Raw genomic sequence first — 19,676 nt, 5'->3', positions numbered from 1 at the left:
TCCTTCAATAAGGAAACTATGCTGCTCTTTCTCAGCTCTTCAGATACCCCCTCGTCCCACTGAAAGGTCACAAAACTTAGTTTCTTCCCAATTAAGACCTTCCATACAAAACATAATCTTTTTGTGCCCTGGTTTCACTCATTTACTAAACAAATGTTTCCTGATCAACTACTCTGTGGGTCATACAGACTTTAGAGATCAAGGGGGCTCCCACCCCTAGAGTTTAACAACGTATTATCTCAGGAACCACAGATTTGATTTGATACAATTAATCTGGATTATCAAATTCTCCCATGTCTTGAATCCAAATTTCCTCCTGGCGTCATGCTCAGTACACTAGGGCTGCCTCTCTGAGATGCTGCCTAATGTCTGCAAATCTGACATCACATCCATCTTCACGGCATTCACTTTTTTCCTGTAAAGCAGCACAATTTCTCTTTCCTTGCCGTCCATTCATCTGAAGATCCAGAACACAAAGGAAACCAAGAGCTACACTAATGATGTTGTTGAACCCCGCCGAAGATGGCATTTCTACAAAGATGAAAAAAGTATCAGAAGTAGAAATGATCTGTGCCACAACAGATTGTTAAGGGTACCATGTAAAATAGCTCACGAGTGAGTTTGCATTCTCTTTATAAAACGGGTTCTTCTCCCAGATGAACCGGGCTAAACGCAATTTTGTTCTACATAAATCAGATCAAATTGCGAGGGCACCTGGGTGGCTCAGTCGGTTAAGCTTCTGCCTTCGGCTCAGGTCATGATCCTAGGGTCCTGGGATCGAGCCCTGCATTGGGCTCCCTGCTCAGCAGGGAGCCTGCTTCTCCCTCTCTCTCTGCCTGCCGCTCCCCTGCTTGTGCTCTCACTCTCTCTCCGACAAATAAATAAATAAGATCTTTTTTTAAAAAACTGCCAAATTGTGACTGCTGAGTCATACGAAAGGAGGAAAATTGCTTACTTTCTAAATTCCACAACACAGTTCACCCTCTGGCATGGTAACTCGAAAACTCTAAACTGATACTTTTATCTTAATATTAAATAGTGAAGAAATGTGACTTAAATATCTGTGTTCCATACAGCTTGAAACTCCAACGCAAATACTCAAGTCACACCCAAAGTGATTGGTCTTAATGGATGCTGTTTACAGGAAGAGAAAAATCCCACTGTTCAGAGAAAGAAACCCAGAGAAGAAATAACTAAGCAATAGCATGGCCAAAGTAATTAGAACTACCCTTGAAAATCAAAACCCAAAACAAAACAAGACAAAACACCCTGCTGGGCCTCTGAGGACTTCAGCATGACTTCATTTGCAGTGGGGGGGCAGGGGGGGTGGAACTCGCACTCACACCCATATCTGTGTTATGGGAAAACCAGACAAGATTTACAAATGATGTCAAGGATCACTCAAGTTTTCGCCCTAGACCAATAAAATGGAAAGGGTAATTTCAAACTGCACCAAGCTCTTTCAGAATTTGCCCAAGTTTGAAGATTTTTGTTCTTTCAAAGGAAGAAAGCAGCGACGAATAACAATAGTGTACTTCCTGGCCTTAGGAAGAGGGAGACAGGACTCTCCAGCTGCACTTCCTAGAGAAATATGCCAGCTGCCTTCTGTAAACTGAGCTCAAATTGCCAAGAGTTTACAGGATAGCAGTTCTGATAAATGACCTAAAATACTGATCTGCTGCAAAGAGGATGTAGTGCAAACCACACAGGAACTGACAGGAAATCAGCCCCTGGGCTGGCACTTACACATTCGAGAAGGCTAGGAATCCTGGACCCCTGACAGCCACATTTCATCATCTTCCTTTGTAGGAAGAGTTGCCCTTCGGAGAGAACAGTCAGAAAAATCTTGGTCAAAGCTTTTCGGTGCCTCTCCCTATTTAAGAACACTGCCCCCTGCCTGAACCAGAGGTTTAACATGGCTAAAAGTCCAGCTGAGGTCCTACAGCACTACTTGACCAAAAATCACATGTTTGCTGGCACACCCCTTCACTCCCTCAGCCATGAGCCCACTGGATGCCATAAGTGATTCACAGCCTGGGATGATGGTAAGGAGAAAAACTAATATTTGGAGTTCACCAAATAATGAGTCATCCTCCTGGAAGAAAAGAAATCCTTGCAACTGGCAGCGCTATGGGATGAAATTTTAATAACCATTTTTAACATTAGTATTAATGCCATAAAAGTTGGCAAAAAGAAAACAATTTAGAAACATGTGATACTTGGTTTGCTTATGCCTTATAAAAGTCCAGTTCATGCTCCAAGAAAAAGAATGAGTAGGATATCTACTACCTATTCCTAGACTTGCCTTCTGGACTCACTGCTGCCAAGTTACTCATTCTCCCACACAACACTTTCCATATTAATTTTGACCCTTAAGAATCAAAAAGAAGTCCTGCCTTCTTTGCACCCAAATGCCAAAATGGAATCTTTTAGTATTTCACCTTTATAAAGGGAATGTTTGAAAACAGGCCCCTCTGGCTGTGACATCAGTGAGTTCCTGAGGCCTCCCAGGGCCGGAGGAAGCATTCCCAGCCCCTCGCAGCGCGGCTGTACTCCTACGGTACAATCTGGCAGTGGCCAGGGACCAAGTCTTTAAAGCTGTTTTATGGTATTTAACATATGGTCATAAATTGCTCAGTGCTCTAAAGAGGGGCTAAATTTGCCACCCCTATTGATGAGAAATGTTCTTATTTATTTAAATTTAGTGGCAAATTGGCACTTGTCCAGATGGAGAGGTTTAGGCATAAGTACAAAAGAAGAAGAAGTAACTGGAGATGAGTTGTGTGTAACTTTCCTATACCGAATACAACCACGACAACTTAGGCTCACAGAGCCACTCTCCACTGCAATGACAGCACAATGCAAAGATATTAATTTCTAAGGCCTCAGGAAGGGGGGAACATAAATTTTATTCAGACTGCATAGGAATTTTTTTTTTTAAGAATTTTCTCTCTCTCCTCAAGCTAACTCAATTACCTCCCTTAGTCCTTCATTCCCCCTCACAAATTAAATGTATCTGGTCTTCATCTGTAATCCCGAATCTACAAAACTCCCTGGAATGTCCTAAGCCTTCTAGCCACCACCTTCGTCTTTTGCCATATTTTTGGTTAAGTTGTTTGTGTTTTTTTAATGGCTCTAATTCCCCATCACTAAAGACATGATCTTACTAAAACATTTTGTTCCCTTCCTTTTACAACCTAGCCCTGTAGCCAAAGGCAGAAGAAAAACAAGGATTTTTGTTTTGTTTTGTTTTGTTCTGGTGGGGTTGTTACCAATGGTATTAATGTGAATGGTATCAAAAGAGAAATGGGAAGGGTAAAGCCACTACCGGCTTGCTTGCTGTATTTTCTCAAATAAGCAATATAGAACTATATAGTCATCGTGCTATACATTACATCCCATGACTTATTTATTTTATAACTGGAAGTTTGTACCTTTTGATACTAAAGGACTACAAGAGAAGTACAGAAAGAACAGCATCGGATATAGGTATAAACGTCCTTAAAAGATATGAATGAACCAAATCCAGCAATGTAGAAGAAGGGATAATACATAACAACCAAGTGAGATTAATCCCAGGAATGCAACATGGCTCAACACCTGAAAATCAGTTTACTTATCATATTAATAGAACAAAAGAGAGAAACCATGTGGTCATCCTAATAAAGAAAAGGCATTTAGTACATTAACATTCATTTCATAATAAAAACTCTCAGCTTGTTAAATAAAAGAGATGGCAACTTTCTCAAACTGATAAAGGGAAACTACAGCTGACAATTGTGCTTAGTGATGAAATGCGAAACACCTTCCCCTTAAGGCGGGACATAAGGCAAGGATGTCTGACTTCATCACTTCGACTCAACACTATGCTGGAGAGCCCGTTCAGTGCAGTACTGTAAGAATAAGAAATATAAATCCTACAGATTGGAACGGAAGAAGCAAAACTGTCTTTTTCAAAAGTGATACGATCGTTTTTGAAGAAAATACGTAAGGAGCCTACAAAAAAGCTCTTAGAACTAGTAAGTGAAATATAAGGACACAGAAGCAATACAAGGTCAAGGCACTAAAATCCATGATATTTCGATAGATTAGCAACAAAGACTTAGATAAAGTTCAAAGAAACCTGGATGTGCTATAAATTAGCCTCAAAAATAGAAAATACTTTGAGGTAAATTTAAGAACATTTGTCAAGACCCATTCACGAAACTATAAGACACTGAAAAAAATTAAAGAAGACCTAATAATGAAGAAACTACCATTTTCACCTACTGAACACTTGATATTAAGATGTGAGTTCTTTACAAACTGATTTTCAGATTCAATGCAATTCCAGCAGGACTTCTACAGACATCTGACAAGCTCATTCTAAAATCTCTACGGATATACTAAGGACCTAGGATAGCCAAAACAGTTTTGAAAAAGAAATTGTAGGACGTACACTACCTAATTTAAAGACTTACTACTAAGCTATAGTAATTGAGGCAGCGTTACAGGCACATGAGGACAGATGACACATCAGTGTAATACAATGTAAAGTCCACAAACAGACTCACACTTAAGTAGTTAATTAACATATATGTGGTCAAAATTAACTCAAAATAGATCACAGACCAAAATGTCAAAGGTAAAAATATAAAACTCCTAGGAGAAAATCTTCAAGACCTTCAGATAGGCCAAGATTTCTTAAACAAAAAGCCAAAAGTATAAACTATAAAAGAAAAAGTTGTTAAACTGGACTTCATCACTATTAAAAACTTCTGCTCCTGGAAAGACATCATTAAGAAACTAAAATGGGAAGCCACAGACTGGAAGAAAATATTGACAAAATAACAAATAAGTTCTTTCTAGACTCTATAACGACTACCTATAACTCAACAAAAAGCCCAACAACCCAATCAAAGTGTTGAGCAAGAGATGTCAACAGGCATTTATTTCACAACAAATGATAGACGGATAGCCAATAGCACATAAAAATGCAAATTAAAACCACAATGAGATACCACTACACATCCACTAGAATGGATATAATTAAAAATAATAACAATACCCAATTTGGCAAAAATACAGAGTAACTAGACTGCTCATAAATTACTAGTAGGAATGTAAAACAATACAACCACTTTGGAAAACAGGTTAGCAATTACTTATAAACATACACTTAGCTTACGACACAGCAATACCACTCCTAGGAATGTACCCAAGGAAATTAAGACGTATCTCCACAAAAGACATGTACAAAAATATGACAGCAGCCTTATTCATAATAGCCAAAACCTGGAAACTCAAATGTCCTTCATTAGATGAATGAATACAAAAAACTGTGGCACATATATCCATACAATGTCGTACTACGTGGCAATAAAAGAAACAAAGTACTGATACAATGAATAATATGGACAAATCTCAAAAACATTACACTGAATAAAAGAAGACAGACACCAAAAACTTACATCGTATATGATTCATTTATATGAAGTTCTACAACAGGTAAAACTGTTCTATAGTTTCAGAGAGAAGGCTCAGGGATTGCAGGGATGGTGGTGGAGGAGACAGACTTGTAGAGGGAATGAAATGTTCTACATCTTCGGGGGATGTAAATGTTCTGTATCTTGACTACGGTTGAGTTACGCAGGTGTTTACAACTGACAAAGTGTATTGAACTGTATATATTTTAAATGAGTACGTTTTATTATATGCAAATTATGCCACAATAAAGTTAATATTTTAAAAAAGGAATATAAATTTCCACCTCAGAGGTACTGTATGATTAAATGAGATCATGTATATAAATAAGCCTCTCTACAAAATACATGCTCAATAAGTTATTTTAACAATTATATCAGCTATTTTTTAATAAACTACAATCAGAAGTTTTTCTAATATTCCATGAATTCCAAGAAAATAAAATGTTCTGAAATACCAGGACAAAGGAATCCTCACAATCTAAGAGAGAGAGAATGTCTAATCCACGAAATTAGCACTTCTTACTTGCCTCTCATGAGCATTTTTTAAAACATTCACTACATCAAAGGTGACCTGCCTCCCTAATTAGCCTCTAAAAATACCCTGAATGCTAGATAATAATAATCTTTAAGTAAATGAATCTTTTAAAAAGATAAAAATAAAAGTAAAATGAACTATGCTACCAAGGAAAATTATAATGCCTCTCAGCGTGATGCAAAATACTAAGTCCCTGGACACAGTGTCCAACTTTTTACTTAGCTCAACTGTTACAATCAGAGGGAAAACGGTTAACGCCTACTCTCCCCGCAGGTGATCTTGGAGACGAGAAGCACGCCAGCCAAAGAGCCTCCAGAGAGAGCGCATCCGTTAGAGCAGCAGCTTGGGGACTGCCCATCAAGAACCAAATACGCCGCAGAAACAGGCTACTTTATGACCTCCTTGGCCCAGCCTACTAATGCCAAAACGGTGTGAACAAGAGCTGCCACTGGAAAGGCGGGCTATTGAGAAGTACAACGAGCAACTCGGTTGTGGAGGCTTTTCACTTGGACTGTTGTCAGCTGAGCTCCAAGAGGGGGGCCGGGGAGGCGGGAACCGCAGGCTGGGACAGCCGTGACTACCAGGCTGAGGGATTCAGTCACTAAAATACGGAAAGGGAGGACAGGGTTAATGCAGAAAGATAACTCAGTTAACATTTTCCAAACAGATTATTTATTTACAACGTAAGAAAGAAATCACACTGCCATCCCGACAAGAGTGCCAACAGCTGTAGCCACCGCAGCCAGCATTTGGATCTTCTGATCAAAACTCAAAATATAAGATACAGTAACAAACCGAACAAAGTGCAAAATTCTTATAGATAAGATTAAATCAACAGGACCTTAATATCTTTCTCAGCTGGGGCGACATTCACCACACCACCGCTGGGTCCTTTGGGGGCTCCCATCCTGGTGTTCGGTTTCTGTGTCAGGACCCTGAGTGTCTCTACACAGTGCTGCAGAAGAAAGATCTTAGAGGACAAAGGCCAGGAAAGAAAAAAAAAGACGACAACATAAAAGAGCATTCCAAGTTGACAAATGCGGCTAAGACAAAGCAGCAGGTAGGTAGGTCTGAGGTGCGAGAGGCCCTGTGTGAAGGCACGGTCACGCACGGAGCAGTCAAGCCACTTCAGGAGACGCGATCAAACATAAAGCTGAGTTTCAAGATTCAGTAAAGCAGAAGTTCTGGAACACTATTTGCAACGTGTCTGTAAAAATCTTTGTACATGTTTAATAAAACATGCCACTTAAATAGCAGTTCTAAGGTTTATTTTATTGTAACCATTTTATTGTAATCGTTCCCCCAAACATACAAACTTAAATTCAGTGACGTAGTGTCAAAGCCTTGGAAATGAACAGTAACTTTACAATGTTCCTCTGAGGACATGGGAGGGAATGTATTATCCAAATCATAATCTATTTTTCTTTACTTTTTCTTCTGGGAAAAAAAAGGCTTTTCCTCTGGGAAAGTCTTTCCACTTCAAAACCTTTGGAGATAATTTTTTGGCATGACTTCTTCACTCTGTTGCAAATGGCTTTGAAATGTTCATCATTCCTCTCAAATGATAAACAACCATACTGCTTCTATTGCTAAAGACAAACAGAAAATGTCTATAGTTTCATTTGGAAGCTCTTTAGAAAGAATCCCTGTCACAGTGTAATTGATACCTCTCTGGGTACCTGCCCAACTCATGTTTACCTTGTGCTAAAACTGTCCCCCTGTAACCATAACCCAGAACTCTTGACCAAACCACTGGATCAAGAGTGGACACCCAGTCCAAGCTGCCAATCAGATCCTCTCACCCAGGAATTTAGACTCAAAGACCAGAGGCTGTCTCTGGTGGCCTTGAACTGAGTCACCACATAGGGGACTCAACCATTTCCACTCTATGTGAGGAGAAACAGAGAAATCGTGAGGGAGGGGGCAGGGGAGAGAATGAAGTGAATAAAATGACAATAGAATACATTGCAGGAGAAAGAGATAAACAAGGACACAGATGCTGACTGCTATGGGGTCTGCCATCCTGATAGTCCCAGGTTCCAGTCCCTCTGAGGCCTGGCTATACTTCCTGCCCTTGGGCACCATGGAATCCATTTAATTCCTCATGAAGACAAACAAACTCTTTATGTTTCTTTCAATGGGTTTCTTATAACCAAACAGTCCCTGATTAAGAAAAAAACTGTTAGTATGAAAAATACATATTTTAAACAAAAGATAATTTCAAATTGAAACTGAAACCAATGTTAGCAAACTGCTTGATTTACTGGCCACAAACTTGCTCAATATACTTAAAATATTTCAATAATCTCTGTATATAGTTATGTAAGTACTGCCATTCAAAGAACCTATAAAATTGAGAATACTTCAAAGTTCTGTCACTTCTCCATTAAACCTCATCATTGCCAGATCCAAAGAGTGAACACGGTTAATGCCTTCCACCAACATCTATTAAATGAGCCCCTCTAAATGCCAGGCAATACGCCAGAGATTGGAAATAAAATAGCAAAACAGTCTCACTCCCTGCCCTAGGATCTATAGGGTCCACAAAAACACACACACAATAATTTCTTCAAGAGTTAAGTGCTAGATGGAGTGACTAGCGTCGCCATATTTACAAATATGCGCTTTTATGAAGCTCACTGCTCTTTCTCTGAGTTTTGTTATAACTGGTAGATTTTCACTCATTTTAGTGGCACCATCTTAGACATTAACATGTATTTTACTTAAATCAGTCCTGATCACCGAATTTTCACTTTTCCAATCCTGTTCAAGTAAGTACCAGTTGTCTCTTATATAATCGTGAAATTCAAGGACTTCTCTTTAACTCAGACATTCTTCAATACCTTGCATGAGAATCTTACACAAACTGGCAACTCTTTCACTGCCCAACAGTTGCCTCGTCACACTGAAAGAGCTGAAGAAACAAGAACATCATTCCTAATGTACTGTATAATCTTCTGGTCTTTTTCATGTCAATGATTTAATTTTGAATGTGGGTAATTCTTGTAGGCATCAATTCACGAATTCATGGGAGAAATATGTCCTCTCCCTTGTCTTTCATTCTCATTATTATTAACTGCACAGTGTCCCTTATTCACAGAGGAAACATTTATAGTTGAACTGCTTTCTAATATATAAAATATGCTGAGATACAAATTTTAGTTACATGCTTTTTTCATTAATCTACTTTAAGGCAAAGTAAAATGTATAAAGACAAAATTGATACAGACTCCAAATCTACAATGTAGTCTATGTCCTTCCTTTTTTCTGAATTGTTAAGACCAGTGTTCCAATTACAAATTCCCTGTATAAAAAAATAACTTCTAAAGACTGAATTTCTGTTGGTGAAAGACTGATACAAGTAACAGAATTCCACATTCTTTATAACACAATACTTCAACCAACAAAAATCTGAACACTAAGCTTCATTAATTTATGCATGCATGCATTCAATACTCCATTCCTTCAACAAATATTGAATTGAGTATCTTTACTAGGCTAGGGCCTGGAGATATCATTTAACAAACAAAACGGTCTCCATCTCTAACCTCATTGAACTTAAAGTTATGAAATAAAATTACTATAAGAGTCAAATACTTTGGTTCAGCCTTGGTTAAAAGTATAGTTGAAATCACCCACCACAAGTTTTCAATAGGATTTAATGAGAAACTTAAGATAAAGAGTTGTTTATATAAATGGCTTTGAAACTGTAAAGCCCTGGGTTAGCCATTACCCTGTGCTTAGAAAGATAAAGGTAAAAGCTGGAAAATATTTATCTAGTAGTTGCCATAGAATATTATTTAAATCGATACTTATTCAGTTTCTTGTTACCATGAAATTAAGTCTCATTCTGGGTCTGTTTCCTAAATAAGGCAAAGAGCTTTTCTGTGTGCTGTGACAGTTATTTTCCAAGGACTATACCTTTCAATTACATATGTTTGTTTTAGAAAACTACATGTGTTAAAATATTTGTTATAGAGAATAATAGTTAATTATCTAAAGATGAACATTGTGTTGGTTGTAGGAGGTGGAATTCAATCACAAATCTTGTGATAATTAACCACTATGACCTTACTGATCTTGGATATAATATATTTGAAGTTATAAAAATTGATGGAGTAAAAATATATGTAAAAAGTGTTTTGCCTTGCCAGGTTTTTTAAAAGTAAAATGAAGGAGCTTAAAAAATATATATTAAAAAAAAAAAGGAATGAGTCTAACATTACTTTTAAAGCAAGATCTTAGTGTTCTCCAAGAGGGGAAGATGATTCTTTGCAAATTCACGATTTGCCCTGAATGATTTATTCGTTTACAATAAACTTGGTTGCTACAATAAATTATCTGTTTCCATGAACTTCAAACCACGCACAGAACAAACCTATACTAATTATTGAGGTTAATAAAATATCCAAGGGTTCTACGTTACCACTACTATCAACATAGGACTCAACAAACTCCTCACAGATACGTTTCTTTAAAAACCAGGAAGAGAATTATGTTGAAATAATTTTAAAATAAGTACAGCTGCAAAGAAAGAAGCCTGGAATAACTATAACCTTAGTATTACACAAGCTAAGGAAAGTAAAAGAACTTTGCTGTGTAATCACTGACGTGAATACACTGATGTGGGCAGATTCACAAAACACTAGTCCGGTAAAGATGGTTCTGCTGATCTTCACTTGAGTTTTAACTATATCAAAAGGTTTGTGTATTTGTTTTGATTTTCTTCGTGTAAATTTTTCCATTTTTATACAGTCAGAGAACAGTGACTTGTGTTCATAACTCATGTAGTTGATTTATTTTTGACAATTCTATCACATTTTCAATAGCTATTAAAAAACCATTTCCATCTGCAAATTTTGAAAGGCTGGTAGTTTGGCTTCCATCGTGAAGCACTGTGGTAACTCCAAGTATACCACTTTTAGAGTTTAACACATAATTTTTTTAAAGCAAGGGATTCTAACACTGAACTTAATGGTACGACCAATATCCTCCAGAGAGCCTTCCTAAATAATGTCAAGAATTTCAGAAGAAGAAAAAAAAATACTCCTTCCTCCAATTCAATGAACTTTTAATGTATAATAGTATATAATCAATTGTTTTTTCCTTTTATTTGGCGGTGGGCTGCTTAAGGCCAGAATGCTAGAATCTTGACTCACCTTAATGTGGAAGAACCTCAATATACAAAATGCCTTTTTTATTCCATTATTACGGAGCATTCTATGGCTTAAATTAAGCCCCTAGTACATAATGATTATATAGAGTAGTAGCTTAATAGGACATAATTAACTTATATGGTGAATGCCAGTCCAAATACCATAATCATCAATGTTATAAGAGGTTTCCTGTGAAAATTTTATAGCAATGAGAAGATACAGAATATCAGTAAATGCTTTCTAACATCAACTCATACAGCGAGTAAGATCTCTGTGAAGTTACATTATTTCTGGCTCAAGACCATGGACTAACCGCACACATTTATTTCTTCTCCCTTGTAAGACCCATCCTTCCATTAAATGATAATGAAACAGAGAAAATAAGAATCCAAAACAACATTAAGTGAAGAGAAAGGGAAGAGAGTAGCAATCAGTAGATGAGCAATTTCAACAAATTCCTAGAAGGCAGGAGGCAGAATGCAGATAGAGGAGTGGTAACTGACAAGCCAGGGCAGGGAAAGCTCTGGCCGCAATAATGTGGTAAGAGGCTACTGGATGAGGGGGAAGCCATGTGTCCTGGTAAACCCATAAAAACGTGTAGCTATCCAGTGTACGGAAAGGGAAGAATGGAAAACAGGGCTAAGAGTGGGGAAATTAACAAAAAGCTCCACGGGGAAGAGTCTATGACACCCGCCCTCCAAAAATGGCATGGTGGCCAGATGTGTATGCCCCCCCAAAAAATGTAGGGGATTTTCTAAAGGAACAGAACGATTTCAGGGAGTGCCAGAACAGCTGAACTCCCTAATATGACACATAGGGGTTCCTCATACTAACAGCTAGCGCGCCATTAACCCACACACTCATTAAGCTTGGTTCACCCATACCGAAATCTTAATCAATCCTTTATTGTCTGTCGTAAATATAAATAAACAACCAAACCCATCTCTTTTTTTAAAAGATTTTATTTATTTGAGAGAGACAGCCAGGGTCTAGAGAGCATAAGCAGGGTAAGCAGCAGGCAGAGGGAGAGGGAGAAGCAGGCTCCCCACTGAGCAGGGAGCCCACCATGGAGCTCGATCCCTGGGATCATGACCTGAGCTGAAGGCAGATGCTTAACCGACTAAGCCACCCAAGCACCCCAACCCATCTTTTATTTAAGGAAAGACTACAGAATAACAGAGAAGGAAAAAGATGATAAACAAAAATACAATCCCTGGAGAAAATTAAAGTAATTAAGAAAACTTCTTTAAAAAAATCTACATTCTTTAAAAGCTTTCAAGACACTGTATTCATAAAATAAGAACAAGATGTTGTGAAAGAGGAACAGACAGCAATAGCAAAAAAGAGCTCACAGAAACTAAGATACCTAATTATGACTGTGGTAAATAAAAATTATCAGAAGCGCTCCAGGAAAGGGAAAAGAGTGGAGGGAGGAATGGAATCTAAGCAAGGTATCTGACTGTGTTCCAGCAATCATGCTTTAACCTACAAAACACAGAATTTCCAATACACAGACTCTACAAAACAAGACTGAACCCAAGAGAATAAAACAGGCAAACCCCACAGTGATAACGATATCAGAGCAGGCCTACAGATCATTCATTCAAGCAATTTATAAACAAAGCACAGAAGATAACTAACTCTAGCTTTAGAACAGACTATAAGTTACTAGGAAAGGAAAATAACACAGGAGTTGGAAGGTGAAAGAAGAGGGATGGAGGGAAGGGCGGGAGCTAACATCTTTGTCTCACAAAGTAGGGAGCCAAAAGACACTCTCTCTGGTTCATGGGAAACTAAATAAAAATGTACTAACCCAGAGATTGTGCTTACGTAACAACAGTGCTAACTGTGTGCCAGGCACTTACTAAGAACATTCTAGGGCTTGTTCACTTAACTATACCATACAATGCTCAAAATGATCCTTTAAAAAAGGAAAAAATGTTAAAGCTCCAGGGGAACCAACACAGGAACCAACAGTGGTGATGATAACTACATTAAAGGGGAGGAAAGAGAAAGATAAAGAGCGTGGTGAAAACAGGCTGATGCCTCATGTATCAGAGCAGGAAGTCAAAAGATAACAATATCTAAAATTGGTAAGTCAAGAAACAGAGGCCTAAACATTATTTAGACATACAGCAATCATCCCCAGAAGAACTACGTACTGAAACAACAACAACAACAACAACAAAATTTAAGTGGTTCCCTTGGGAAACAGGACTAGACTTAGGAAGAAACGTAATAGAAGATTACTGTTTTCATGTGTAAAAAATTACTGAACTTTATATTTTTAACCATGTGAATGATTTACTTTGATCATTTCTTTTACACTTAGTTAATAATCTTTTCAAAAACAGTCACAATCTAGAATGTCCTACTACCTCAGGCAGGTAAAATTCTTATGTATTTTAACAGTTTCAAGAGAATGATCTAATAATGCCAGGTTCATAAGTTAGCACGTCCTACATTGTTTACCTAATGCTGCATTTGTGATTCTACGGAATACTAAGACGTGGCCCCTGGTAACCTATAATTGTAAAACACATAGTCCACAGTCTGAAAGGCACTATTTACTCATCTGCCCCACCTTTAACATTTAGTTCTTTATTCCTCTTTTTAAGAATGGAAAGACTTCATGGGGCGCCTGGGTGGCTCAGTCGTTAAGCATCTGCCTTCGGCTCAGGTCGTGATCCCAGGGTCCTGGGATTGAGCCCCGCATCAGGCTCCCTGCTCGGCAGGAAGCCTGCTTCTCCCTCTCCCACTTGCCCGTTTGTGTTCCCTCTCTCGCTGTCTCTCTCTCTGTCAAATAAATAAATAAAATCTTTAAAAAAAAAAAAAAAAAAGAACGGAAAGACTTCAACACTCTGTTTACCACAAGAATAGGTTCAAGAGAGAAAATTCCTGGTGAGATCGATACTAACTGACCAAAGCCGCCATTACTTCCACACTGGGCTAGAGCGTCAGCACTGGTCGTAACAGCGGAGAAGAGCTGATACCACCTAGGCAGGTGGTGTAGATGGTGGACTGAATCTGATGGTAGGTCTTGCCTGCTCTTCATCAAGGTCACAAACCAGTGGTCCAATAGCTCCAGCCACACCCCACACACATTTGGCTGGACCTGCATCATGTTGGCCCACACTGTGTTATTAATTTTTGAAAAAGTAGCCAGCATCCAAAACTGATGTGGATTTCTACCTTTTCTCAATAAATCAACAGAGGCAGTCCCCTCGAGGAGGGGAGGTGTGCCCCAATTTGCCACACCTAGCCTGCTCCCCTCATTTCTGTTACCAGTCCAGCTGTGGTAGCCATTTGCATTTCTGACCCTCGCTATAAAAGAGGAAACCTGTTGACATTCCTAAACTACGCCGAGAGTCTCTGGGGTAGGACTCACGCTCAGGTGGGAATCACAAGTACATCAGCAACAACGGTTCTTGGCAACAATGGCTCCAGAAGGGAGTTAGCAGTAGGGGTGCACAACAGCCATTCCTACCTAAATGTTGTTTCTAAATAGCCAGGTATTTTAAAGCGGTGGACCCTCTCTGTTGGGGTATTACCTAAGATCTGCCAATAGAGAAAAAAAACACAAGAATTACCTCGTAGGCCTAAAAATTAAGAATTTCGGTGTATGCCTATTTGACCACGGCTAATTCCCTGCCAAGTGCCTTACTTTGAATAGAACTAGGAATGAAAGACAAACTTTTAAAAAAGTGGTAAATCTAGTGATAACACGTAATGGCCGGAAATAAAAACGGAAACACAGAGTCTGATAACTAGCACTGTAATCTACACTTTCAATAAAAGTCGTCGTTTACTTACATTTTAATGTCTCTCCAGCATATGGTATGTGCAGTTTAAATCGGTCACAGTTGGGTCCAGGAGTCAATGATGTGCAGCTTTAAAGAGAGAAAAGATTTTTTTTTAAAGCCCACATATTTATGACATTTAATAAAGTAAATAAAAAGTGATCTTTATAGGTAAGAGATTAAAACACTGGCTTATAAAGAAGATAAAAGCCCTTGATGGTCACAGAAGCCAAGACAGTAAGACTTGCCCTAAAACAAATAATCCATTTATTTCACAATAAAACTTATCTGCTTTCTAAGGACAAACACCAACAAAGCTTCAACTACTTCTCTCCAGTAAGTGTATCTTGGCTTCTAATATAGGTGTATCGTCCAAAACAGGTCTGTAGTCTTTGATGTCAGGAACTATAAAAGAGGAGTAGTTTTATGGACAGATTTTAAATATAGACCCTGAACTTTCACTCATACTAAAAAGAGTCCACTTTTTTCTGATACCAGATCTTTTCTCTCTCCAAGGTAAGGTGTTTCCTCTGGATTTAGCACCCCATGACTTCCATCTACAGCAGAGCACAAGGCACGGCCCTCAGTTTCAGATAAAATGCAAATATAGAAGGAGAGTGAATTAGTCACTCGGGTCTGGGTTTGGTTTCTTTTCAATCTGTTACTTCACAAAGTTATACAATGTTCTTTGTTCTTCACGCAGATTTACTTTACAAGATCTCTTTCATGATCTCACAAGTCATAACTTCAACTGCATAACAGCAGTATTGGCTTCATAAATTAATATAATATTAATATGAAGTCAATAGAGGAAATTATAAGTCTTCATTTAGTTTTTAAAAATGAGATTTTTTTTTATTATAAAGTAAAGCAAAATGTGCTAAATTTCTTTCACAATTCCAATACTGACTATGAGGCATCTCTGAAAAGGGTATTTTAATGAATGGAAGCATTGTTAGAATAAATGTACCACTTCCCTAGGTGGCCACTTTGAAGGCAATAATCATTTGAAAATAAATTTAAGAAATGTTGAATCTAAGGGATGCCTTGGTGGGTCAGTTGGTTGAGTGTCTGACTCTCGATTTTGGCTCAGGTCTTGATCTCAGGGTTCTGAGATCCAGCTGGCATGGGGCTCCGTGCTCAGTGCAGGCTCTGCCTGCGATTACCTCTCTCCCCCTCCCTCTGCCTCTTCCCCTCTCCCCACTCACGCACCTGCACACACATGCGAGCACTCTCTCAGAAAAAAAATGTTGACTCTAAAATAATAACTGAGATCTCATATTAGATATGCCATTACTTTTCCCGAAACTATCTGAATGTGAAAGAGAAAAGAACCAGATGGAAAGTTTAACTCAGATGTATTTATTTAACAAAAATCACTAGGTTGATTACTCCTCTTATCTTTAGGGGACAATAAAAAAACACCAGTTTACAAACTAAACAACAAAGTTGCACTAGTAATCATATAGTAACCTATTTCAATTTCTCATAGGTTTTAAAAGAACACATTCATTCTCCTTTACTGTTCAATATAAAAAATTCTTTGGGGCACATTTTATTAAAGGTACTAAAGTATTTCCCTTATAGTATAATCTTTCCTAGACCACAGCATGGCAGTTATTTGAAAACACTTATGGAAAACACATAAATTAAAGCATTATAAAATATAAAGTATGATCTAATGACAGAAATGACCTACAAGCAATACTGAGAATTTTTTCTCATATATATTCAAAGAATAATGTTTTAAAATTTTTCCTAATAAAAAATAACACCATCCACAATCAAGCATCTCTTTTGGGCATGAAGATCAAATTATCTACCTATCTTATATAGCTTAGCAACTGACGTTATTAATATTACAGGAAATACTCAGGATTAATCTGATTCTAGTTTGTTTGAATTAACTTGTCCTTCTTCAATGTGCAATCAGTTGTCACATTCACTGCTTGGCCACATGCTGTATTATTTACTTTATGCTTTAACTAGGACTAAAAAGTGCTTTATGCTCTGCCCCTTCATCTTCCTCCCTTCGTACATGAACAGCTGGTTCCAGCCACCCTAGGGTGTTAAAAAAGTACATTTCTCCATCTAAGTAATTTGCTGATTTTTTTTTCCACTTAGGTATAAAGATTTACTGAGCATCGTTCTGTTAGGAATACAGTGTGGACAAGACAGACAAGACCTACCGTCCCATGGAACTTAAATTCTGACAAGGGAAAAAGAAGCAATAAACAAGAGATGAAGACATAAAAATGGTTCGAGATTGCTAAATGTTGTGAAGAAAACAGAACAGTGTTACAGCAGAACAGGAGCGCATCGCCCAGGAAGACTGGGGCAGACCTCCCTGGAGGAGATGAAATCCGAAACTTGCCTAACTATCACCACGGGGCCTCCCAGGGCGAGTTCTGGGGCAGAGCACTCCAGGCAGAGGAACCAGCTGGTGCAAAGGCGTGAAGGCAGGAACAAGTCTGATGTATCTGGGGGAAGAAATCTTGGCTGGGCGACACAGCTAGAGCAGAGTGAATGAGGGAGAGAACAGCAAAAGTCAGGACAAGGGGTAAGCAAGGGACAGATCTCGCAGAGCCTTGTAGGTGGTGGCAATTAATTCAGATTTTATTCCAAGTACAAAGGAGGGTTTTAAGAAGAGTAATATTATCTGATTCTATGCTTTTTACGAGCTCACCGTGTCTACTGTATGGGAAAAAGAGACTGTAAAGATGTCCAACAGGAACCAAAAGGAGTCCGTTTCAGAAAAGAAAGATGATGGATACTTGGACTAGGGGAGCAGCAGTGCCAATGGAGAGATGCGGGTTTACTCACTGGGGACGACTGGGCGGGGGGGAGCAAGTGTAGGAAGAAGAGCAATCAAGAGTATTCAGCGTGAGACAACAGCCAAATCGAACGCGGAAACAGAGCCAGAGTAACGGGTGGGCCAGCCAATCCATAAGGACCGTGAAAACATCACGGAAAAGACACAAGAAAAATTTGCCAAAACTCACCTTACAGCGAATGCTGTATACTGATGAAAAGACCACTTACTTGATCTGGGGACAAGGGCAGGAGTCATACTCCCCAAAGAGCATTCCCAAGTTAAAATGGCTAACCTCCAGTCAACTGCAGGTTTCTGTTTTGCTAAGGGGACAGGGGAAAGACGAAGCTGCCATTCGCAGGTCTCTCCCTCCTAAACAGCACTCAGCTTCTCTCATGAAATGTTGAATGAATATTTAAAATATCTATTATGCTCCATCTTCCATATTCCCCAGGATAAACAGCTTTATGGGAAATAAGCCAATGTCATGTTACCTAAAGGTTTTTTTAAGATTAAACTAAAAATGTTTCCCCTTCTTTAAAATTACCTCTAAGATTGGTTTTGGTCATGTATTTAATTTACTGTGAAATTTCAAATCACATTCAAGGACAGTATTGGTTTCTCTGCTACTCAAAAAAGGGCATGGGTCAAAAAAGATCGAAGAACGCACACAAATAGTATGATTTCCAGGTATGGAAAAGACAGATCTATGTGTGTGTCTGTCTATGCACATAAACAGATTTCAGAAGGAGAGTCACCAAAATGTGACAGGATTTTGGGTAATTTTTACAACTTCCTTTGATTACCTTTCTGCATTGTTTTGATTTTTATGATGATCATGGACTACTTAAAAATTACATAAATATTTTAAAATTAAGTAGATCCTTTTTATATTTGACTAGATGGCTTGACTTATCCTTTCTCTTTTCCCTCTAAAGAGCTTCACTCTCTTTTGAGAAGGAAAAACTGCAAGGGTAATCTACTGATGAAGTCTTCAAGTAAAATACATAGGGAAGTCTTTATATTGTGACATCACAAAACTTCACACTGCTGAACTTCATTAACCCTCACGGTTCCATTGTGTCGGAGTTCGGGATAGCCTGACTGAGCAGTTCTGGTGGAGGGTGTCCCAGGATATGGCAATCAGACATCATTAACAGATAACTAATATAGTGGAGAAGTTCACTCATCTAGAAAACCATTTCCTTATATAAGTATGAAAAAGCTACTAAATAACAGGCCGCTGGCTTCATTAAAATTGTATTTGTATAATGGCAACTTGTCCTAACACAGCTAGATCTAAGATTTAAAATCCAATATTCCAAAATGAGTATCTTTGAATAAGAAGATAATTTTAAATGTTCAAAAATTGCTGACAATCAAAATGTAACCTCAAATTTGTCCCTCCACTAAATTTCCCAAGTGCTTACCACTTGTCAGGCACTGTGCTAGGTACACAGAATACAGCAGTGATGAACAAAAAAATCTCGGCATTATATTGGGGGGGGTTAATAATAATTTTTTTATTATATTATGTTAGTCACCATACAGTACATTCCTAGTTTTTGATGTAAAGTTCCATGATTCATTACTTGCGTATAACACCCAGTGCACCATGCAATACGTGCCCTCCCTAATACCCATCACCAGCCTATCCCACTCCCCACCCCCCGCGAAGCCCTCAGTTTGTTTCCCAGAGTCCATAGTCTCTCATGGTTCATTCCCCCTTCCATTTACCCCCCCTTCATTCTTCCCTTTCTTCTCCTACCGATCTTCCTACTTCTTACGTTCCATAAATGAGTGAAACCATATGATAAATGTCTTTCTCTGCCTGACTTATTTCGCTTAGCATTATCTCCTCCAGTCCCATCTAGATTGCTGCAAATGTTGGGTAATCATTCTTTCTGA

At 38.4% G+C, this 19,676-nt stretch overlaps 1 protein-coding gene across 2 annotated transcripts in view; it reads right to left on the bottom strand.

Moving 5' to 3' along the window:
- Window positions 1-19,676, bottom strand: part of BABAM2 (BRISC and BRCA1 A complex member 2) — a 398,067-nt gene that overhangs the window by 343,747 nt on the left and 34,644 nt on the right. For both annotated transcript variants that reach the window (XM_008700275.2, XM_040623041.1), the window contains exon 3: window positions 14,970-15,046. In XM_008700275.2, the coding sequence (XP_008698497.1) occupies window positions 14,970-15,046 (77 nt within the window). The remainder of the gene's footprint in view (window positions 1-14,969; window positions 15,047-19,676) is intronic.

Source organism: Ursus maritimus, unplaced genomic scaffold (assembly GCF_017311325.1).
Source record: "Ursus maritimus isolate PB19 unplaced genomic scaffold, ASM1731132v1 scaffold_6, whole genome shotgun sequence".
NCBI classification, from domain to species: domain Eukaryota; kingdom Metazoa; phylum Chordata; class Mammalia; order Carnivora; family Ursidae; genus Ursus; species Ursus maritimus.
The sequence above is the reverse complement of the archived record's forward strand: the minus strand, read 5'-3'. Positions and strand labels throughout refer to the sequence as shown.